Source organism: Panthera onca, chromosome D3 (assembly GCF_046562875.1).
Source record: "Panthera onca isolate mPanOnc1 chromosome D3, mPanOnc1 haplotype 2, whole genome shotgun sequence".
NCBI lineage: Eukaryota > Metazoa > Chordata > Mammalia > Carnivora > Felidae > Panthera > Panthera onca.
This window is the reverse complement of record NC_138350.1, coordinates 902,761-925,470: the sequence shown is the minus strand read 5'-3', so window position 1 is coordinate 925,470 and position 22,710 is coordinate 902,761. Positions and strand designations below refer to the sequence as shown.

Below are 22,710 nucleotides of genomic sequence, written 5' to 3'. Positions count from 1 at the left end.
GCGCACGCTACGGCTCGCACCCCGTGGTTCTGCTGTGGCGTTCGTTTTTTCTAGCGAGTTTATTTTGAGACCGAGCGCGCGAACACGCGCGAGAGGGGAAGGGGCAGAGAGAATCCTAAGCCGGCTCCACGCTCCGTGCAGAGCCCAACGCGGGGCTCCCTCCCAGTGACCCCCGGGTCGTGACCTGAGCCGAAATCAGAGTCGGGTGCTCAACTGGCCGAGCCACCTGGCGCTCCTTGTTTTCTCTAAGGCACTTTTCTGTTCGTGCCGCTTCGTTTCTCTGTGCCCGTTTGCTCAGTTTGTAATCTGCTTGCTCAAGATCGTAACGGAGTTAGTTGTTTCGACGTAACGCGCTGTCCACGCCGTCCGTTCTAAGTATACCCGCCGCGCCTCACCTAGAGGACCTGCGAGTTTCTCAGTTACCGTCAGGTGTGTCTGTCCTAGGACGGCTGCGGTATTCGTTACCCTCAAACGTGAGTTGTAACCGGCCAAACCCGGAACGGAGGGAAGTGGAGAAGGTCCTACTCTGTATCTCTAAACTCCCGGCAGCATTTATTATACTTGCTTAGTGACAAGCGTCCGCGTCCCGTCGCGCGTCCTAGGCCGGGTGTGCCGGCACGCGATGGCCTTTCTCGGGAGCCCTGCCGCGTGTGTGCCGGCGTGCCTGCGGTGGCGGCCTGTGCACGGTGGTGGCGTGTGCGTGGCGCCGGTGTGCAGCCCCATGGGGGCGGCCGGCCCGGGACTCGAGCCCGAGCCTGTGCCTGCAGCCTTCGCCGAAGCGGTCCTCCCGAGGCGGACGTTAAGGAGCCGTGTTATGCTTCTGAAAGTCAGTGAGCAAGTGCTGCCTTTACAGATCTCATCCCACGGAGATAGAAGCTGACCACGTTTTGGCGGATGTCTCTCCGACGTCTTTTTAACGTTTTCCGTGGCTCTTGCCAGCAGTCTCGTGTGTGAATCCCGTTTCTCTCATCGGCATCGGGAGCCTGTCTCCGTGCTGGTAAACGTCACCTCGGTGCACCGTGTGCGTGTTGCGTGAGTGACGTTTTCCTGGGTGATCTTCTCCTTGTCGTTGGCCCTGCGGCGGTCATTGGCCAGAAACGGGAGAACTGTTTTACTCTCGGTAACCGTCATCCATGAACGGTCTGGAGCAGTCTTGGCAGCAAAGGAGCAGAGTGTGTAAGAACCGAGAATAAAACCAGGACGCGGTAAGACACGAGTAGCAGACTGTGCTGTGTCCTGGGACGGAAACACCTGGTGCGTAAAAACGTGCTTTCCCCAGAGCAGTGTTGAAAAGTAACACAGTTTTAACCAAAGCCACGGTCGTGTTTGCCTGTAGTTGTTGCACGCATGTGCACATGCAGTTGGATGAGGTCAGTCGGTTTTAAAGTACATTCGGAGGGCGCCTGGGTGGCTCAGTCGGTTGAGTGTCCGGCTTCGGCTCGGGTCATGATCTCGCGGCCCGTGAGTTCGAGCCCCGGGCCGGGCTCTGTGCTGACGGCTCAGAGCCTGGAGCCTGCTTTGAATTCTGTGTCTCCCTCTCTCTCTGCCCCTCCCCGCTCATGCTCTGTCTTTCTGTCTCTCTCAAAAATAAATAAAAATGTCTAAAAAAATAAAGTTCATTTGGAGGGAAAGCTGGTAACAGCCAACAGAAATGCTAACGAGGGTTGCAGCAGAGAGGTGCGGGAGGAGGGGAGCAGTGAACGGTGCAGGTGTGAGCCTGTGGGGTGGGGGGGGGGGGGGGGGTCCAGCCTCATGGGAGCCTGTTCATTTAGCACATGCTGCTGACGCTGTGCTGACCGTGAGAAAGGTGCCTGCTTTATGGCCAGAACACCACCCCCAGGGCTAAGCACGGAGGCGTGGAAGTGAGATGGTGGTCAGGATAGTTGAAGGGACAGTATCTGTGGCTTGAAGGGATAATTTTCGCCGGACAGGAAGCTCGGAAGGAAGGAAAGATAGACATATTTGACTGCGGTCAAATGAAAACTTCAGTTTTGTGTTTGTCAAAAGATACCATAGCAAAGCTGATGCCCAGATAACAACAGACTGGGGGGATCGTTGGCAATCTCATAGCAGACAGAGGGTCGGATAGCTCTGACAAGGTGAGAAGTAAAGGAGCCTTTATTCAAGAAAGGCTGGGGGGGGCGGGGACCTGAGAATCCAAACCAGCCATTCCAGCTGCCCACGCATGTGGTGGGACGGGCTTGGCAGGCGGAGGTCCGGTGGCCGCCTGTGTGATGGCCGTCCTCACGCACCCAGATGGGAGGCAGCGGTGGGCGAAGCTGCTGGCGGTGCTGGTGAGGGCAGCTCCCACCCGGAGTGGGGAGTGGGGTCGTCGCTCTGTTTGGACAGCGATTTATCGAGGTCTGCCGAGCGGAAGGTTGTGCGTGCCCTCTGTTCCCAGCCTTACCCTCCAGGGGACCCCTGTGGTGCAGGCCGTTACTGTAGCTTGTTTATACGACACCAAGCGGGAACCAGCAGATGCCCGTGCCCAGAGTACAGCCGTACCCTGGCCATCGAACAGCCACCGGAACCGTTGCGGGGGGGAGGGGGGGGGAGGGGGTCGTCCCTGCAGCACGTCACTCAGGAGGGAAGCACAGCGTAGAGAAGTGCGGGGCAGCAGACGCGGCCCGCTGTTGCGTGTGCACGTGACCGTGTGAGCGGCGTGCTCGCCAGGCTGTCGGCTCTGGGGGGTCGGGTGCTCCGTGTGAGGTTCCTCTGGGGGACCCAGGAGGACTTTTCTAGGTGGAGGCTGGAGGGGAAGAGGACAGAAGAGACTGCGGTCACGGAGGCGCGGGACCCTGTGCGGCAGGGGAGCGGACACGGGAGAGGTGGCCTTGGCCACCGTGTTAAGGCGCGCCCCAAGCACGTGCAGAGCCTTCCAGCCCCTGCCGAGCACCCGCATCCCAGCCGCTCGTGGCGTCATGCTTCCCGGCGGCCCCGTGCTCATCGTCCGTGTCTGTCTGTCTCGTAGGCTTGTGAGCGGCAATTCCATCGAAGAGAAGCTGTTGAAAAACGGAACCAAAGACTTGATCCGAGAAGTAGCCGCTCAGGGCAACGATTATTCCATGGCATTCCTGACGCAGGTACCCGTCACTGGTGTGTGGTCCTCGCGCCTGCCACCTGGTGACGGGGCACGTGGGTTCACCACGGACGGGTGAGGGGTCGCCGGGCGGTTTCCCTGGTGACGCGGTCTGGCGCTCCGGTCAGGCACCGATGCGGGTCCCGTGTTGGACACTAACGTGTGTCTCGTGCACAGCGTACCATCCAGGAGCTGTTTGAGGTGTGCTCTCCCACGGACGACGCCGGCTTCCCGGTGAAGGCGGAGGAGTTTGTCGTCCTTTCTCAGGAACCTTCTGCCACGGAAATCATCGCGCCCAAAATTGCAAGACCTTTCATTGAGGTGAGGACAGATCCTCCTGGAGGTGACCCGGGACGTGCCCTGCCTGCGCTGTGGGCCCCCTCGCTCGGCCCCGGTGCACCCCTCCTGCCTGCTTTCTTTCCATTGCAGGCGCGTGGGCTGGAAAAGCAGGGAAAGGGAGCAGCGGAGAGGGGGGGGCCTCAGGCCCCTGCTGCCCGGCTCAGCAGCCATCCCTCTGCCCCTCTGCCCCTCTGCTCTTCCCAAGCCAGACTGCCTCCCCCAGGCCGCAGCCGGCCGTTCGGTCTGCCCGTCCCCACGGTCTGCAGTCTCAGCCCCTCTGACAGGCGCCCCGTGTGTGCGAGCATAAAACGCACACCTGATTCTGGGGACAGTGCAAAGGAGAGCATAAATGATCTCGTTAATACCTTTTTATGTCGCTTACCGTTGAAATGGTAGTATCTGTGTATACTGGGCTGAATACGTTTTTAACTTAGCTAGAGGTTTCAGATGGCGCACGCGCTCATGTGCTGCTGTGTAGACCCCTTACAGACCCACTGTTGGGGCCACGTCCCCCACCCCCCACCCCCCCCCGCCCTGCCTCGTGCAGTGGTCTTGCTGCAGCGCCCCTGGGCGCCCCCTCCCCTCGGCCCGTCTTGGGAGGCCGTCCCCTGCTCCCCTCCTTCCTGGGTGTTGGTTTCCAGGCTCTCGACCTCGGAGGGACCCCTGTGTCCTGGGCCTCTTCCCGCCCTTGCCTGCGATGTAAAGTGCACCGGTTCCCCTGTGGGGGCTCTCCGCCTGTGTTCCCATCCTTGTGCCCTTGGTGCCCTGAGAAATTTCCACTTGGTTATTGAGAAGTCATAAATGTGTGTGTGAAATCCTCAAGAGCTTGTAATGGAAGCAAGCGCCCCGCCCCAGGAACCCCCCCACCCCCCCGCCCCTGCTCAGAGACAAGCACTGTGTGCGGTGCCGGGAGTTTCCTACATACGATGTCCCCTGCGGGGACACCTTATAGCTCTTCATCTGGGGGACAGATAGATTGACCCCCTTCTTTCAAAGATCGGGGTTATTTGCACAAGGCTAAAAAAGAAAAACAGCATGAAAGAAAATAGGTCTTGTCTATGAGGTAACCGTCTCGGCATTAAAACTCTTGATTGTGTCCTGGGAGAAAAACGAGGCCGGAAAGCATGTGTGCGGGAAACGTGGCGTTTGGGGTGCCGTTGGCTTTGGGATGTGTGTGTGCCGCTCCGTGCGGTGCACAGGCTGACGCACACTTGCTGTTGAAATGTCCTTGTTGAACGTCTTGCTGTGTGTTGGCTGTGTTCTAGGTGGCAGGGATCTAGTGTCGAGTAAAAGACACAGTCTCCCCTCCCCGTGAAGCTTGCATACCGGGAGAGGAGAGACTGAAGCACGCAGGCTCTCCCTGCTGAGGCGGAGGGCCCTGTGCAGGGCGGCTGATGCCCGGTGAGGAGTGCCACGGGCAGAGGGGTGGCCGGGGGTCAGGAAGGGGGCGAGGGGTGAGGGCAGTGAGGCCTCCCGGCTCTGTGCTGAGTCTGGATCGTGGGGGCCAGGGCACAGGCTGATGCGAGCGGCATGGCCCCGTGAGAGCAGGAGGTACTGGGGGGGCTTTTGAAGGTGAAATGAGCGTGGGGGTCTGGGGGAGGCCCCTGTCGTCGGTGTGCTGGAGTGAGCAGCCGGCACCTTGGGCTTCCCGGCACCTCTCCAGTGGGCGTGGTGCTCTTCCGGGGACTGGCGCGGGAACATGGCTCTCAGTGGAAGTTGTGATAAAGTACGAGAACGTATGGCAAGTGTGCACGTCGTAAAGAGCTTGAGAGGGTGCTACAGGGAAGGCACCCCGGGGACCGCCTGCCTCCTCACCACTCCTGTCCCTGAGGGCGGCTCGCTCTTCTGACCCCTGACCACCCTGGTGTCTGTGTGGGCCTGGCCTCTGGTTCTGGGTCACGGTGGTTCCCGTGTCTCCCAGCGATTGTGACTTCATCAGGTCCGCTGTGGGACCGTGTGACTGTGTTTTGAGCCCTGCGTCTGTATTTTCTCCGTGTCTCTTGGCAGACACCCAAACTGCATCTTGGGGTGGGGCCCCTGGGTCATCAGTGAGCATGTGACTAGCAGGTGCCACTGGCAGTTTTCCAGACCGGCCGAGCCGACCTGTGCTCTGTTGGCTGCATGGGACCTGAGGCGTGGGGGTGTCGTTCCGGCCGCGTGCTGGCGGATGTGGGCCGTCTCTCTGGTGTTGTGTCGCTGCTGTCGGCCCATGAATTTGTGGACCTCCGTGTGCTCCCTGGCAGGGCAGGCACTTTTTTGTGAAGTGCCTGTTCATGTCCTTCTCCCTTTTTTGTGTTAACTGGGTTATTTCTTTTTCTTAGTGGTTTGTTGGCACTTTTTATGTGCTCTGGGTGAATCTGTAAAATACCTTTGTGCATTCTGTGGTTTGGTCATCTTTCAATGAGCAGAAACCCTGGGTCCTGAAGCCAACCAGTAGCCCGTCTTTATCATGGTTGGGGCTTAAAAAACATTCTCTTTACCCTGGGTCGTTTTACCCTGGGTTGTCTGGACGTCCTCTTTCGTTTTCTTGTAGGTGCTTCAGTGGTTTTCATATTTAGATGTGCGATCTGGAATGATTTCTGTGTTGTGTGAGGTCAGGTAACATTTTAAACTGCAGATTTTGCCAGATTGCCAAGAAAAGAGGTTATACAGTTGGTAATCGATACCCCGAAACCAGAGACTGTGGGCTCATGTCCGATGCACCAGCATGCCCATCCACACCCACCCCTGTCAGGCGTGAGCTCCTTGCTGTGGGAAGGCGCCTCCTTCCTCTTGCTTGGTTTCTTGATCTGTGGTGATGCTGACCGTCTCACACGCCTGTCGTCTGTGTTACCTTTTCTGTGGGCTTGGTTTTGGCAGCTGCGGCATAGGGTTGTTTGTCCCCCGTTCGTGCTGCGGAAGGGTTGTCGTTCATCTGAGCCGTGGCCGTGCCGGGTGCCGGTTGCGAGGTTGAACGAGGTGCCCCGCGCTTCTGTGTTCTCAGGGCCGCGGAGCTTTGTGGTGTGGCAGCGCTCGGCCCTTCGCTGGGGCTTGCTGTCTGCCGTGGCCGTGAGCCGCTCATGTTCATTGGCCTCCTCTGTCACGCTTAGTTTTCCGTCACCGCAGGGAGGCTCCGTGTGCGGCACAGGCGTGTCAGCATTTATGCAGGGCCGCTCCTTTTCAAAACGCTTTTATTTAAAAACACCTGAAAGTAATTTAAACGATAATTTCTTTAGGCCCTCAAGAGTATCGAGTACCTGGAGGACGATGCCCAGAAACCCGAGGAGGAAGCGGTGCCAGGGTCGCCCGACGGCGACGGCCCAGGGTGGAAGGAAGAGCCATCGCAGCTGGAGGAGTTAGCAGACTTTATGGAACAGGTCTGGACGCTTTCTCTTCTGTGCTCCCACTCACTTAGTTTCCGGACACCTAGACGTTTCAGCGCTTGACCCTTTCGTGATGTTTTCCGCGGTCACTGTGACAAAGAATGATCCTTTTCTCGATCCGGGTGTTGGCGGGGGGTTATATAAGGACCTTCACCTTTCTGATTTGCTGTTAACTCCGTTCAAAACGTGATTTTTGAAACAGCTTACACCTATTGAAAAGTATGCCCTGAATTACCTGGAGTTATTCCACACGCCCGCTGGCCCGGAGAAGGAGGGCAACGGCGAGGTAAGGGCAGGTGGGCGGGCTTCTGGTCCCACCACCCACGAGGGCCTCGGCTTCAGAGGCAAATTCAGCCTGAAGTAAAGTGACTTGCCAGGAAGTCAGGGAATGAAAATCCAACCCACCGGTGTGGAAAGAGACAAAAAGGAAGTCTTGGGAAACCCCAGGGAACGCTTCTCATTCGACCGGAAGTCGCTTGATGCCCGCTGGGTCGGAGGGCTAGGTGTTGGGGGCGGGGAGGGGTCCGGAGAGCCCGCGGCCGGAGAGGGGCTCGGCCGGTGACGCGGCGAGCCTGGCCGCGGCGTCGGGAGTCCCAGAGCCCCCGTGTGCGGTCTCCCCGCCAGGACGCCGTGCTGACCGCCGTGACCGAGTGGGAGGCGCGGAACGCCAGGGCCCAGCGGGAGAGGGAGGCGCGGGCGCTACAGGAGCAGGAGCACGAGCAGCTCCTCACCTACACGAGGGAGGACGCCTACAGTGCGGTACGCGGGGCGCGGGCTGCGGGGCGCTGCTGCCGGGCCGGGCCCTTCTCTGTTCCCGTGGCCGCTGCGGGAGGCCTGGCCCTCGGCTGCAGGTGTCTGCTTCCCGCGGGCTTCTCCCCGAGTGCGGTCAGGGCAGCGTCACCGGCGCAGGGTAGACGGTTGGTGGCCTGTGGCTGCGTCTCGGACCGGGTCGCCCTGAGCCTGCCCCTCACCCGCAGGAGTACGTCTGTGAAGGTGCCGACGGGCAGATGGAGGTCATGCCGGTGAGTGCCGGTGCCCCCGTGCGTCGGGGCGGCCGCCCTCCCAGAGCCGCACGGCTCAGGCTCTCCCTCCTGTGCGCAGCTCTGGACGCCGCCCACGCCCCCCCAGGATGACAACGACATCTACGTGGACCCGGTCCTGTGTCTCACGTACGAAAGCACGCCCATCCCGGAGTCCAAGCTGCCTCCTGTGTACGTGAGGAAGGAGCGCAGGCGCCACCGCACGGACCCGTCAGGTGCGCCCGCGGCCCCGCTTGGCGTGGAAGCGGGAGGGTGGGTCCGTCTCCGCCAGCGGCTCCGTGGTGACCGCCCCCCCCCCCCCCCCGCCCCGCCCCGCCCCTGCCCCTCGCCCGCGGAGGCGCGGTCTCCCGTCGGCCGCCTGGCTGACGAAGGCCCTCCGTGCAGTCGCAGGCAGGAAGAAGAAGCAGCGCCACGGAGAGCCCGTCGTCCCTCCGCGCTCGCTGTTCGACCGCGCGACGCCCGGCATGTTGAAAATGCGGCGGGAAGGGAAGGAGCAGAAGAAGAACATTCTGTTGAAGCAGCAGACGCAGTTTGCCAAGCCTCTGCCAACGTTTGCCAAACCCGCGGCCGAGTCGGGCCCGGACAACCCCGAGTGGCTCATCAGCGAGGACTGGGCGCTGCTGCAGGTGAGCGCGGGGCCCCTCTGGCCCACGTCCCGTCGCCGTGCTCCCTTGGGAGAGCGCGCGAACCGGCCGGTGGGTCTCGCTGACCCGTGTCGCCTGGGACGTCCTCTAGGCCGTGAAGCAGCTCCTGGAGCTACCTCTGAACCTCGCCATCGTGTCCCCGGCCCACACGCCCAACTGGGACCTCGTCAGCGACGTGGTCAACTCCTGCAGCCGCATCTACCGCTCTTCCAAGCAGTGCCGGAGCCGCTACGAGAACGTGCTCATTCCGAGGGAGGAGGGCAAGGTGAGCCGCTCCCCACCCCCCTTGTACCCACGGGACTCCGGCCCCCGGCTCCGCGCAGCCTGGCGAGGCGGGTCGCCTGCGCCGTCCCTGGCGTGCACCCACGGCTCTGCCTTCACGGCCGCCATCGGTGCAGGCCACGGTCCCACACCTGGAAAGTTCCGTGTGCCGTCCGCAAGCTTGGCCCACCTTCGTCTCTTTTCCTTTCCTTTCCTGAGAAGGTGTCGGGTGAACTCGAGAGCCTTTCTTTGGCTCCGTCGGCTCTACCTCAAGAGTCTGTCGGTGTCTTCCCCGCCATGTCATTGCCGTGCTCCCACCGGGCCCATTGGCTGCCACGGTGGCAGGACCGGCTCTGGACCCCCGTCCCGCCGACTGTGCGTGGCACGTGCGGAACGCACAGCGGCCAGGTGCTTGGCGTCTTTCCTGAGAAGCCGGCCGTGGCGGCGGCCTGACCTCTCCCCACCCTACCCCCAAGAGCCGGCCGTGCGGACGAGCGTCCGCCTACACGCTTTTTCTCGTTCCTTGAGCCGAGCGGGCTTCTCTCCGTCATCTGCTGTCTTCACCGCCTCCCGTCTAGCCGCTCGCCCGTTCGCCTCCCGTCTGCCTCCCTTCCGGAGAACGTCCCAAGGCCTGCGCCCATGCTGACCCCACAGGGCACGTGCAGCAGAGGCCCACGCGGTCCTCGGATGAAGGCTGAAAATCACTCTATCGTCTCCGTGTTCGTTTTTCCAGAAACGTTCGTCTCAGGGCATTCGTTTGCTTTTTGTTTAAGAACAGAAATGCAAGCGTTTTTCACAGCACCTGCGGTGCCTTCACCGACCAGACCTCGCACAATCTCGTGTCTGGTCTGATGTGTCGGAAGCACTACAGCCGTAGCGTTAACGCGGGAAACGCGATGCTGGCGCTTTGTTTTCCTTTGTCACACGTGAAGTTAACCCCTAGGAGAAGACAAAACACCTGTCGGGCACGAAGGTGACGTTCCGAACGAACCGTAGGCAGCGTGCGGAGGGCCGCGTGTGGGGCGCAGACTCCGCCCGGAGGGTGGCGCTCACAGACGCGGGGCGGCGGCGGCGGCGTGTCGCGTGGAGCCGGGTGGGGGCGGAGCCCCTTCACCACCTGCCACGGCCGCTGGTGTTCTCGTGACGTACCTGGTCCCCAGCCTGCTCTGCCTTTCTTCCTTCCCCGTACGGTGACGTGGGAGATGAGGTCCCGCGTTCGGGGCCTTCCCGCGCCCGTCTTGTCGTTCTGGCTTTCCTCTGATGCCGCCCTGCTCGATTTAATGGTGTCACTCAGACGACGCAGGGAGGTGCCCGTGCACCGCGTCTCCCAGCACGGCGCTTACTGTGTAGGGGTCTCGGTTCCCGTCCCACACGCTGTGTGTGACTCCCGGTGGCAGGGCGGTCGGAGCCTGGAGCTGCAGAGGACGGTCCCAGGGAGCCCTGCTTGGTTTAACTGTGGGACACGTGAAGGGGAAGGTCGCCAGCCACACACGGTGCCGGAAGCCCCCGAGGACAGGCTCAGACACCCGCACGCGCCTCTCCCCTCTGTGCGTGCGGGCGGAGGTCTGCCGTGGGGGCAGCCACACCGGCCCCGCCTCACGCGACGCATGCGACCGCGGGCGCCTTGCCCAGCGGCCGTCCCAGCGGAAGGGGAGTCCTCCCTCCGCGGGGCTCACACGAGCGGGCGCGTGGAGAGGCCTGGAGAGGCCTGAGGACCCGCAGCCGGCGGGTGGCAGTGCCGCCTCGGGAAGGAGGACCCACGCGCGATCTGGGAGGCCTAGCGCCAGGCCTCCGAATCAGCCGCCGCCCGCCTGACGCGCTGTCCTCGATCTTGTCTCAGAGTAAGAACAACCGTCCCCTGCGCACGGGCCAGATGTACGCCCAGGACGAGAACGCCACGCACACCCAGCTGTACACGAGCCACTTCGACCTGATGAAGATGACGGCCGGGAAGAGGAGCCCCCCCATCAAGCCTCTGTATGCTCCCCGAGCTCCCCTTTCCGCCCGTGACGGAGCCAGTGTGCGCGGCCTGCCGCGAGCATCCTCCCGCAGGCGGTCCTCGCTGGTAACCGTCGTCTCCTTTCTGTGCTGCAGGCTCGGCATGAATCCCTTTCAGAAAAACCCCAAGCACGCCTCCGTGTTGGCAGAAAGGTATTTTTGTATCTGTGACACGTTTTCGTTATGTGAAACGTCTTTGTTTTCACGTTCCCCTCGACTCAGCGCGGTCAGTGAATCGTGCAGACGACGCGTCCGGGCGGCGGCTGGTCATCTCCAGCGACTGCCCGCGTGGCGTTCCCGTGACAAGAGTCTGTCCCTGCCTGCAGCCTGCGGGGTACGCTGGCGGACGGGCAGGGCAGCGCTAGGGGCTTTGTCCCCTCTCAGCCGTACCCGCCCCTATCCCGGCATACGTCGTGTTCTGCCCGGAAAGTACCCCGGGCGTCGGGGCGAACGTACCTGCTCTGTGAGTGAGCAAAAGAGAACAAAGGACGGACCGGAGGGGGTGGGCAGGGGCGGTGAGGTCAGGTCGGGGTCTGCATGCGGCTGTCCGGGTGTTCGGCACAGGCTCCCCTTGCTTCCCGAGCGTCGGACGGTTTACGACGAGGGAGCATGTGTCTAGATGAAGCCTGGGTGCCCACCTGGGCCCAGCCTTCCTGGTTGTCCGGGCGACGGTCTGCAGCATACCACGGGCCCGGCTTCCTCCTTACCCGCTGTCAGCGTGGTCCCGAGCTGGCCCGTCTCCCCTGAGACCCCGGCAGCTCGTCCTGGCCGCTCTGCGGGCCTGGCCTCCGCAGGATGCTCCCCGCCTCCTGGTCCCGGGACGGTTTCCCTGAATGTCCGCGTGGCCGGTGCCCGGGCCCCCCCTCGCACGCCACCTTTCCCCCCTTGCCGACAGTCAGACCGTGGTCCTTTGTGTTTCTTCACAGTGCAGACCGCCTCCACCTTCTGTACTCGAGTTGTGTAGCGCCCGTGTGTCTGTGGACGTAGGGGTTCTGGGGTCTGGGTTACAGAGCTGGCACGGTACGTGTTTGTAGATTAAATTAGCGGATCGATCCCCGCGACGGACCATTTACTGACACGCTGTGTGCCTGGCGCTGTGCTGGGCCCAGCGGTTCGTCAGCGAGCAGGAGGGCACGTTCTTATCTTGTTTGGTGTGCCTGCAACAAACTCAGACTGATCTTATGGAGGTGGAAGGTCTGTCCCACAGACAGACGGCATGAAACAGCCTGGCAGAGGGGACCGGGGGTGCTCCTGCTGGATGTCGCTCCGATGCGAGGGCATGTTAGGTCACCCGTCGTGGGGCTGAGGGAGACGGGTTACGAGGCAGGTCTGCAGGACGAGCACGAGGGGGCCCGGGTGGCTCCGAGGTAGGGGAGCAGGGCAAGCGGGAAGGTGGGCATTTCGGGGGTGCCCGGGCGGACGAGGCTGTTCAGTGTGAAAGCCTGGCTGGGGTGAGGCAAACACTGGCCTGGGGGTCTTGGGGGCTCAAGTCAGTTTCTGTGTCTGGCTCAGGTCAGAGGAACGGGCCCCGTGTAGACAGGGCTAGAAGGTGGGGGTGAGGGGAGAGGAGAGGCCGGCATGCGGGCCCGCAGCTGGCTGTCCTCTTGGAGTCTTGTGGCGGCGGAGGGTGAGGGTCCGCAAGGAGCCGGGGCCGGGCCAGCGGCCCAGGGGAGGACGAGCTGTGGGGGCCCCGCCTGGAGCCGGCTGGCCCGGGGAGCCCTGTGTGCAGGAGGGACCACCGCCAGAGGAAGGCCCAGGTGATCACGTGAGAGCAGGGGCAGGGCGGTGGGATCTGGTGAGACGTCCCGAGCGGGCTGGCACGAGCATGGGGGCATTGAGGGGCTGACGTGCAGGGGCACCCGATAGGTGCGGCACAGCCCGGGCCTTGCTAGGGAAGGCCCAGAAACGGGGAGGGCGTCCTTGAGGCTTGAAACAAAGCTGGTCTCTCTGTGACAGCAGGCGTCGAGGAGATGGGGAGGGAATAGTAACTGGGGGGCACCCCCCCAGGAGCAAGGGCTCAGGATGGGGAGGGCTCTGAGGGGGCCCACCCTCCCCCTGGGCTCCCCCTGGGCTCCCCCTGGGCTCCCCCTGGCCTTTGCCGGTCAGCCTGGAGCCATTGGGAGGCCAGCCGGGGGTGTGGGCGGCGCTAGGCCCTGATGTTAGTTGTCGTGGACACAGGGGGACATCTGGAGGGCCGGAGTGGGGCCTGGGGACACAGGGCTACTGATGGCTCTGCTGGTTGGGGGAGGGGAGGCCCGCCTGGAGCAGGTGGTTAGCCGTGGGGCGCACGCACACGTTTCAGTCCCCCGATGTACCGGGCACTGTACCGGCTGCCGCTGTGGTAGAGCAGACCTGCCTCCTGGAAGGTTCTCTGTGGAAAGGGAACGGGAGACGTGGTCTTGGACGACTCCTGCAGCTTTTTTTCTTGCGAGGGGGCTTGGCCAGAGCGGCCTCCTGGCACCTGGCTGCTCAGGCGGTGAGAGCCCCCCTGCCTTTCTGGAGTACTCCGCTCCCCCCGAGCGTGTCCGTTTATCTTCCTCATCTGCTTTTGTGTTTCAGCGGCATCAACTATGACAAACCGCTGCCTCCCATTCAGGTTGCATCTCTTCGAGCAGAGCGTATCGCCAAAGAGAAGAAGGTGTGGATGCCGGGGCCCCCGGGTGGGGCCAGGGTGGGGGGCGTGGGGGGCGGGCTCCTCCCCACGGCTCCGCTCCTCTCCTCTCCTCTCCTCTCCTCTCTTCTCCTCTCCTCTCCTCTCCTCTCCTCTCCGCCTCTGCAGGCGTTGGCCGATCAGCAGAAGGCGCAGCAGCCACCCGTGGCGCAGCCCCCGCCGCCCCCACCGCAGCCGCAGCCCCCGCCGCCCCAGCAGCCACCCCCGCCTCTGCCCCAGCCCCAGGCAGCGGGTGGCCAGCAGCCCCCAGGGCCACCGGCCGTCCAGCCGCAGGCCCAGGCGCAGCCCCAGGCACAGCCCGCGCAGCCCCCGCCGAAGGTGCCCCCGGCCATCACGACAGTGGGCAGCGCCGCCGTGCTGGTGAGGGGACACCTCTCCCTGGAGACGGGGTCGGTGCGGAGGGTCTGTTTAGACACAAGCACGGCTTACTCAGGAGGCGGAAGGCCCAGCTTTGCCCCGGCGGGAGCGTGCAGCCACAGGGGGCGCCCTCAGCCGCGCTCCGCCCGCGCCGGGCTCTGTGGCTGGGCTGTCGGGCAGGGTGGGAGGTGGAGGCAGCCGGGAAGTTTGGGGCTGGGCCGAGTGAGGTGTCGCTGTGAGGGCCCACGGAGGCACGGGGACCATTGGTGTCACCATGCAGACTCCCTTGTCCCGACCCTCAGGCCTTGCCTCGGTGCCCGTGTGGGCGTGTTCCCGCACACACGTGCGCACGGGTCTCCGGTGCCCGTCAGGGAGAGGGGTACAGTGACGCACGGAACAGGGAAAGAAAGGCTGACTCGTGATCCCACATGTCCTGTGCTGCTGTCATCATGCTCCGGTGTGCTCCTCACCGTGTGCGCCCACGTGGCCTGTCCCCATGCGGTGTGGACACTGTAGTCACACGTGGGGAGAACGCCTGGACCTTTTTGGGAAGCGCCACTGCCGGGCGTGGGGGCCGTGGGTCCTCGTCTGTAGCTGCGTCCGCTGTGGTGGGCTTGTCGTGTGACCTGGACGGTTCCTCCGTCAGAAAGCTCACTCGCTCACGGAGCCCCTGCTCCCGTGGCCCCAAGGGCACAGCGGTGGGTGGTGGGGGAGGGACTCTGCGTGCGGCCCTTGTGACAGCAGTCTGTGGGGAGAGAGCGGGCAGCAGCTAGCATGGAGCCTCGGGCTCAGCGATGGTGGGGGTCGGGACGGCTGGTGTGGCCGGGGCCCCGGAGGAAGGGGGCAGGAGTCGGCCGTGGGGCCGTGGGGCTGTGGAACTAGGCACGCGTTTGGATGATTCCGATGAAGTGGAAACACTCGGAGGTTTGACGCAGGGAAGAATTTGTCCTGAAATCCAGATGCTTTTGCTTTCAGCAGGCGGGAGCCATTAAAACGTCCGTCACGGGGACAAGCATGCCCACAGGTAAGGGGTCAGAGACGCCCCCATGAGAACTCCCTGCATCCCCGTGCTCCTGCCTCACAGGTCTCTCCCCTCAGGCACAGTGAGTGGAAACGTCATCGTGAACACCATCGCGGGCGTCCCTGCCGCCACCTTCCAGTCAATTAATAAGCGTCTCGCTTCACCGGTGGCACCGGGAGCCTTGACCGTGAGTTGTCCCTGCGCACGGGTACCTTCGGTAGCACGTGTGACTTAGGACCCCGCGGAGCTTGTTTGTATTTATTTATTGTTTTAAAGTAATCTTTACACCGAATGTGGGGATTGAACTCACAGTCCCAAGATCAGGGGCTGTACTGACTAAGCCAGGGGTTGCCCCAAAAGTTGTTTGCTTTTTAAAGAAATATCCCAGTGGGGCAGAAAGTTCCGACCCAGCTTGAATTTCCTAAGATGATGTAAGTGTTCAGGGAACGGCATCTGCGGTGTGCTTGCTGAGGGCGTGTGTTGAAATCCCTGTAGCGGTTGTGGGAGGAGAAAGGCGGGTCGTGAGGCTGGGTCGCAGACTCCACTGACGGGGGCGCCTCATGTACCGTGACAGATTCGCTTGGGGGGACGTGGGGCCTCAGAGATGGCCACTCTTGGGGGAACCGTACAGGTGGGCGTGCGAAGCGCAGGAGGCGTGGTCAGCTCGTGGGGCGGCCAGACCTGTGCGTGGGAAGCGGGCAGAGGGAAAGCCGTGGGGCCGTGAGACCCTCTGAGCGCAGAACCGGGAGACCTTGCACTCACCAAGACACACGCCGTGTCTGGCCACCTCCTTGCTTCTGGTGCTTCACTGTAAATGACAAAAATAAGCGAGACTGAGGAGGCTCGACTTACATCTCCGTTTCCAGTTTAGTCACGTGTCCAAAGACAGCACGTGCCCTGCGCGAGCAGTGCCCCGACAAGTAGAGTATTGTCCCTCTTGGTTTTGAAAGTGTCTCCTACGAAAGGTGCTGCTGTAGTGATCGAGACAAGGTGGCGGTGGCAGGGCAGGTACAGCTCCGCAGAATGGGGTACCGAGTCCCGAAAGAGACCCACGTGCGCATGGGCGTTGGTTTCCATGGAGAGCGCCAGGGGGTCACAAGGGGAGAGCCTGGTCTTCTCGACGAGTGGCGCTGGGAGGCCTGCGAGAGCACGAGCCGGGCCCCCGCCGGGTACGAGGAGTCACCCGAGGTGATGGTACACCCCAACGTAAAACCCGAAACAGAAGGACCCGTACACGGAAACCCTGGGAGAACAGCTTTGCTCCCTTGCTTTGGACGGAGACCAAAAGTTAGCCTTCATGAAAGTCAGCATCTGGTGCTTGAAATATATTAAGAAAATGGAAAGCTTGGAAAATGCTTGTTGGCCACGTGTGGTAAAGGACCGGTTTGTGGATCGAATGAGGAGTCTGCAGTAAGAAAACAATTTCACACAGCGGACCACAGATCTGAGCAGTCACCTCCCCGAAGAAGAAGCAGGGACAACAGACGTGGACAGGGGTTGGACGTTGTTAGTCCTCGGGGAAAAGCAGGCGAAGGGCCCAGTGAGGTGTGCCGGCGTGTCTCTGAGCGCGGCTTTAGAAACCAGACCTGGCCGCCCGCCTGGAGCTCGCGCTGCTGATGGCGGGGTCTTAGCGTCGTGTGGGAGATGCGGGGAGGCGGCCTGCCGCACAGCCTCGCACCTCCACGCCTAGGATTTCCCCCAGGGAAGCGAAAGCACGCTTCTGCACGGAAAGCCTGAGTGTGAGTGCGTGCAGGGGGCTTCGTTCATAGCCACTCGGAGAGGAAGCGACCCCAGGACTTTCAGCCGTGAATGGATGGGAGGGCCCGCTGGCACGTCCGCTCCCTCTAGGAACACCCCGCCGTGCACAGTGGGCTGCTGGCCCGCGTGACAAGGTTTGCCAGTGAGCAGCATTTCAGAAGGCCTCACGTTTAAGTAACGTGGGAAAGGCAAAACGGTAGAGACAGGAGACAATACGATCCGTATCTAGATTGCGGTGGCTGCTTGGCCACATGCACCTGTGAACACTCATAGGTTCGTATACCGGAAACGGGAGAGTTGTACTGTCTGTGCTACGGCATAAATGAGAAGTTTTTCTAGCGTGTCATTTAGGATTACTTTACTTATTTTTCTTCATGCTTTGCAATAAAGCACTTTTGATTTAGCGTCTTAATAAATAACCGCAGCCAGTGGCTGGGCGTGTGGCGTTACGAATGTCCTGCGTGGCCAGTAGCCTCCTGGTGTGAGGGTGGACACCCAAGTCGTTGCACTTGTCCTGTTTTGAAAAAGACCCGTTTCTACGTTTGACGTTTATAGGAGGTAAAGTAATCCATCCGTGACGTGTTTCTTGAGTAGCTCTCAGAGACGAGATACTCTTTGTGGCGACGTGGGAGTAGAAATTGGAGTCCCACGCGGCGTACTTCCCAGGGCTCTGAGAGACCTGCGGCGGGACCGCCCAAGAGCGACAGGTACCAGGGAGGCCTCTCTGAGCTTCCAGAGGACGGGACGACGTCGTCCACGCACGCGACTCTTCGGCACTGGGAAGGCGTGTACGGGGCCCGGCGGGTGGTTCTGTTCAGGGGGCACAAACAGACGTCTGAACGGAGGCAGGGATCCCCCTCCCAGAGGGGCCCTGCGCGCTCGCACCGTGGGACGTTGAGCTCACCTGTCTTAGGGTTTGTGTGTCTGGCTGAAGGATATGGGTTTGTTCGCCGGCAGCCGGGAGCCCTGGGAAGTGCCTGAGCAGAGGTGTGCTCTAGGACAGTTCCCGTGACGCTGCGTGTGTCGCAGGATGGGACCCGAGAAGAAAAGGGCAGAGGGAAGACCGTCCCAGAAGTCCAGGAACGGGCTTCTGTTTCTGGTAATGAGGTCAGGCCTGTTACTTACGCTGCTCTCTAACGAAATGCATCAGAACCATCGGATACAGAAGACTCGTCGTCTCTTTAAAAGTTTTAAGGAGCTGACGAGAAACGTATCGGGGCAAAGTCTGAGGAGGAAGAAACGCAGAGAAACTGCACCGACGTGGTGTCTGCCTTGCGGTGCTTCTCCCCCGTGTCGCCGGACAGGGGACCCCGTGTGAGCCTGAAGCTCGCTCACCCCTGGGGAGTCTGGACGGAGGTGCCGACCCCGTGGGCCGGGAGCCCGGCGGCTCTTCCCGGGACGCGCAGCCGAGCCAGAAGTGAACCCCAGCTTCCCTCCGCCCTCGTGCTGCCCGCAGGGGCGGCGCAGGGCGGGGCCTCTCTCCCTCCAGAGTTGGAGTCCCAAGTCTGTCCTCTGTCAGCCGGAGGGTAGTAGTCAAGTTTTAGGGCACAGTTGTGGGTTTCCAACTGTGCAGGGGCTTTGGCGCCTGTGGCCCCCACACCCGTCCAAGGTTCACCGTAGAGAACGTCCGGGAAGGAGAAATACGGTCACCAGGATTGAAAAGAAGAAAAACTCTGGTAACGGGTACAGCGTGTTTACACACAGTTGGGAGCATTAGCCGGAAGAGGAGTCCCGCCCAGTGCCGTGTGGGCGACAGCAGGGAGTGCGCGAAAGAGCGCGCGAGGCCGCCGAAGACCGACCGGGAGCCTGTGGTGCAGTGGGGTCCAGACAGGGAGGAGGGCGGGCAAAAGCAGCATTTGAGGATGCGAGTTTTCCAGAACCGAGCGACGGCACCGACCCGTACTTACGGAAATCCCGACCCGTCCCCGCGCAGCCCGCCGTGGGACCACGGGACGGGGCCCGCGCCCGCACGGGGCCGGCCGCAGAGAGACGTGAAAGCAGCCCGAGCCCGGCACGCCGCCTCCGGGGGCGGTTTTCTTCTCGCCGGCCGTGAGGCCGGGAGCTGCTGGGATGACAGGATGCGCTAGTGGCGGTGACGCCGCCTCTGGTGTTCCGTCTCTTCCGGGAAAACTTAGGAGAACGAGGGTAACGTGGCGTTCCCAGACGAAGACGGGTCCCGGCCGGTGGGCCCTTGCCGGATGAAGCACGCTTGAGGCAGAAGGCGGCTGTCGACAGACGGAAGGCGTGAGGAGCGGGGCGGACGCCGACCCGACTGCGACTCCGCGCGGGGCCAACAGCAGGGACCACGCGCGGGGACAGCGGCGCGTGAGCCGGCGGGGGACCGAGGGGCCGAGACGCTCTGCGGTCTCTCAGGAGGAGCGCGGGTGTGCCGCCGTAGAGGAGACCCTAGCAAGCGTTCACGGGGTAATTGTAACGGAGCCACCAAAGGAATGCGAGCGTGACTCCCGTGCTCGGGAGGGAAGAGCAGCAGAGAGAGACGTGCTGTGAGGGAAGGCGGGAGAGCAGGGTCGAGGCGCGTGGAGCCGGATGGCCGCCCGGGAAGCACAGAGCGTGGTGCCGGGTCCGCGCGCGGGGACGGGGACGGGGCGGCCGTCCGCACCGCGGGGCCGGCAGGGACCAGGGGAGTCGGTGGGGCGTGCCCACTGCCCGTGGCGGGATGCGGGCGGCCGTGGCTCCGAGGGTCCACGTGTGGGGCGCGGGGCGCGGGGAGCGGCAGCGCCTGTGCGGGGGCGGGAGAAGCTCGGCGTGTCTGGGGAGTGAGCACCGTCGTCTGGAGGCTGGCCCAAACCTCACAGTGTCCCGGGGACGAGAGTCTTTGAGGACAGCGGGGACGGGAGCACCGGCGTCTCAAACTGGTTTTCTGTGGTTAACCGACCCGCTTCAGTGGAACTGTCTCCGTCGGCACGTTCAGCCTGTCAGGCCGCTGAGATCCGGGAAGCGCTCCATTTTCTTGGGTTCGGAGATTGGGGTCCTCTGCCTCCCACGACCGAGAAAAGAGAAAAGTGCCGAGTGACCTGACGGCCTCCCCCCGTCGCCTCTTGCAGACCTCTGGAGGCCCTGCTCCCGCCCAGGTGGTCCACACCCAGCCGCGAGCGGTCGGCTCCCCGGCCACGGCCTCGTCCGACCTGGTGTCCCTGGCACCCACCCAGAGCGTTCGCGCGGTTACCTCTGTGACAGCCTCGGCCGTGGTCACCACCAGCCTGACCCCGGTGCAGACCCCGACCCGGTCTCTGGTGACTCAGGTGTCCCAAGGTAAAGGCGGGTTCGGTTTCCCGTGTGACCCTTCTCACCGTCAAACCGAGCCGGGACCTCGAGCGGCCGTTTGTCACGGGAGGAGGGGAGGGCCGTGTGCGCGCGAGGTCTGACGGAGCCCCTCTCCAGCCGCAGGGGTGCAGCTGCCCGGGAAGGCCATCACGCCCGCACACTTCCAGCTGCTCAGGCAGCAGCAGCAGCAGCAGCAGCAGCAGCAGCAGCCGCAGCCGCCGCCGCCGCCGCCGCCCTCCCAGGTGCAGGTCCCGCAGATCCAGGGCCAGGCCCAGTCGCCGGCGCAGATCAAAGCTGTCGGCAAGCTGACCCCGGTGAGTATCTTGCGGGGAACCGCACGCACGCCATCCGATGCCTCGCCTTGTCGTTTACCTCCGAGTGTGTTTTGCACGGATCCGCTGTGGTCTTTGGGGGAGGCGTGCTTGTCTCGTCTTTAACAACCACTCTCCGTACGGCGCCCCCCCACGGTCGTGTGAGCGGCCTGGTCACAGCGCTCTGGAGACGTGTCTTCCCGCTCGCGTTCTGGCGCTCCGCGCCGCAGTTCAGGCTCCGAAGTAGAAGTTCCGTCCCCAGCCAGAGAAAATGGTGACGCGTAGCGCATGGGCGGTGTTGTTCCTCAAAGTGATTTGAGTCCTGACGTTCCTGATTTTTGCCGCTCTGCACCACCTGTGCAGTCGTGTACAAAAATACGTTCACTTTGAAGGGAGATACTGTATCTGCCACATTGGAAGAGCGCCATTGCTTGGCACGGGTAGTGAGTAGAGAGAACTGCTAGAAACAAGACAGTGTTTTAGAGTTCCAGCTAGTTCCCGGGCCTGCCACAGTAAGTACCCGACCTTGGGCCTGCCCTTCTCGCTTGCAGAGGGGCAAGAAGGCATGCCGGAGGGCTGCGGGGGGGGGGGGGGGGGGGTGTGTGTGTGCAAGCCCTCAGCCAAGGCTCCACTAGTGAGGCCCCGGGCGCACCAGAGAAAGGACGAGCCACCTGATACGGCATTCACGCTCGATCATAGCCAGAAGGCCCAGAAGTGATCCCAGAGAAAGCACTGAGCTCCTGTCGCGCCAGCCACGTGTCAGGGGCTCTGTGGCTACCGAAGGGGACAGCCCGGGTCTAGAACGTGGTTGTTGCTGCAGAAGTCTGGGGGACGGCCCTTAAATTAGAAAGTTACTGGGCCCAGCTCCCTCTCCCCAACCCCCCACGCCCCCCCACCCTCCCCACCCCCACCCCCACCCCCCGCACTGCCTTCCCTCCTCCCCATGTCCTGCTTCTCCCCAGGACACGAGGGCCTGCCCACGGCTGCCAGGGCCTCCCGATCACTCACTTGTTTGCCTGTGCCTGGGCGCAGCCTGCCCTCCCTGAAGTCGATTTCAGAGTTGTTGTCATTGTCCCCATGTAGACACAGATCTGATAGGAATTACACAGCGTAAGTTCTCTAAAAAGAAAATTGACTCCGTAAAATAGTTTTTGGGCTGTTTTGGCATCTTGATGTTTTAACTTAAAGGCGTGAGACTTTTTTATCGATGGTATTCATTTGGAGACACTTCGAACAAAAAGTTGAGAGCTGATGCACGTCTCCTAATAGACTTTAGAAGTTCAAAAAGGATTATGATTTAAAGACTTTAAAAATTTTATAGGCTACAGATTTAAGGTCACTTGTTTGCGAGTGAGAGAAACCAAGAAATCTTGCTGTGAATTCACTCATCTGTCAGAATTACTGTTTCTGGTTTGCGTCAATAATGCTAGTTTTTAACAAAAGAACATTTTCTAAAAATGTCAGAAAGCCCCTAGATTGTGGTTTGCATATTGCGTATTAGCAACTGTCTACCTCGGTGTCTAATGGATAGTTCAACGGTAACTTGAAACCAAGATTTATGGATTTGGAATGCGGCTAATATTGATGAAAAGCTACTTTATCTGGGTTTTAGGAACATCTGATCAAAATGCAGAAGCAGAAACTGCAGCTGCCCCAGCAGGCCCCCCCACCGCAGGCCCCGCCAGGGCCCCCACAGCCCGCCACACAAGTGCAAGTGCAGGCCCCGCCACCCACGCCGCAGCAGAGCCCCCAGCTGGCCACGGTCACGGCCCCGCGGCCCGGAGCCCTGCTCACGGGCACCACCGTGGCCAACCTCCAGGTGGCCCGGCTCGTAAGTTCCAGTTGATACGTTTGTTTTTCCGAGGCAATGTCTTTGAACGTTTACGTGGACTGTTACTGCTTGCTCAGGCCGACGCTAGGCGTTCTGGCGGGCCTCCTAGGAGAGCGATAGGTGCGCTTCCCTCCCCACGCCGCCCAGAGCTTTGGCGGGCGGGGCAGCTGGAGGAGGCGGGGAGTGAGCCAGACGATGCAGGGAGGGCCAGGCTCTGTTGGGGACGAGGCCCGTGTCGGGAGGTGGGCGAGGCCTGAACACCAGGCTCTGGTGTCCCTGTGCTCCGTCGGCCCAGAGACGCTGGAGGTTTCTGAAGGGGAGCAGAAAGTCGCAGTGAAATCAGCATCTGGGAAGAGGAGTGAGATTCGGCAAGAGCGGGTCTCATGTGCTGTGGGCCAGACACTGTCCCATCAGGCGAGCCTGTGTCCTGCTTGGGGAGCCCCGCGTTCTGGCCCTAGTGACCGCTAACGGCAGGGACCCTGCTCCGGGCCGGGTGCCGCCCTAGGCCCTGGACCTCTCACGTGATCAGTGCTCGCAGGCTGCTGCTGAGGCAGGAGTAGGGCGGTTTGAGTGTGCACTCAACTGTGCAGGTGTGCAGACTGAGGCCCACAGCTCAGGTAACTTGCCCAAATCGTACTGCTAGTCGCCTGCCACTGGGCGGCTCGGGCTGGGTGCTCAGGCTCTGCTGTGCGTGTGCCTCACGAGGCCTGCTCCAAGGCCGCAAGACGGGTGGGAGTGGACGGGAACCGGGAA

General features: G+C 62.1%; 1 protein-coding gene across 13 annotated transcripts in view; it reads left to right on the top strand.

Moving 5' to 3' along the window:
* The window catches only part of EP400 (E1A binding protein p400), a 97,486-nt gene that overhangs the window by 62,889 nt on the left and 11,887 nt on the right, over nucleotides 1–22,710 (top strand). For 8 of the 13 annotated variants that reach the window (XM_078435964.2, XM_078435970.2, XM_078435969.2 and 5 more), the window contains 18 exons: nucleotides 2,972–3,083; nucleotides 3,257–3,400; nucleotides 6,634–6,774; nucleotides 6,983–7,066; nucleotides 7,405–7,539; nucleotides 7,758–7,802; nucleotides 7,882–8,035; nucleotides 8,205–8,446; nucleotides 8,556–8,729; nucleotides 10,566–10,702; nucleotides 10,820–10,876; nucleotides 13,283–13,361; nucleotides 13,503–13,754; nucleotides 14,727–14,775; nucleotides 14,850–14,959; nucleotides 19,596–19,803; nucleotides 19,933–20,129; nucleotides 21,739–21,957. In XM_078435964.2, coding sequence (XP_078292090.2) covers nucleotides 2,972–3,083; nucleotides 3,257–3,400; nucleotides 6,634–6,774; nucleotides 6,983–7,066; nucleotides 7,405–7,539; nucleotides 7,758–7,802; nucleotides 7,882–8,035; nucleotides 8,205–8,446; nucleotides 8,556–8,729; nucleotides 10,566–10,702; nucleotides 10,820–10,876; nucleotides 13,283–13,361; nucleotides 13,503–13,754; nucleotides 14,727–14,775; nucleotides 14,850–14,959; nucleotides 19,596–19,803; nucleotides 19,933–20,129; nucleotides 21,739–21,957 — 2,539 coding nt within the window. The remainder of the gene's footprint in view (nucleotides 1–2,971; nucleotides 3,084–3,256; nucleotides 3,401–6,633; nucleotides 6,775–6,982; nucleotides 7,067–7,404; nucleotides 7,540–7,757; nucleotides 7,803–7,881; nucleotides 8,036–8,204; nucleotides 8,447–8,555; nucleotides 8,730–10,565; nucleotides 10,703–10,819; nucleotides 10,877–13,282; nucleotides 13,362–13,502; nucleotides 13,755–14,726; nucleotides 14,776–14,849; nucleotides 14,960–19,595; nucleotides 19,804–19,932; nucleotides 20,130–21,738; nucleotides 21,958–22,710) is intronic. The other 5 variants (XM_078435972.2, XM_078435971.2, XM_078435967.2 and 2 more) reach the window with 2 other exon arrangements.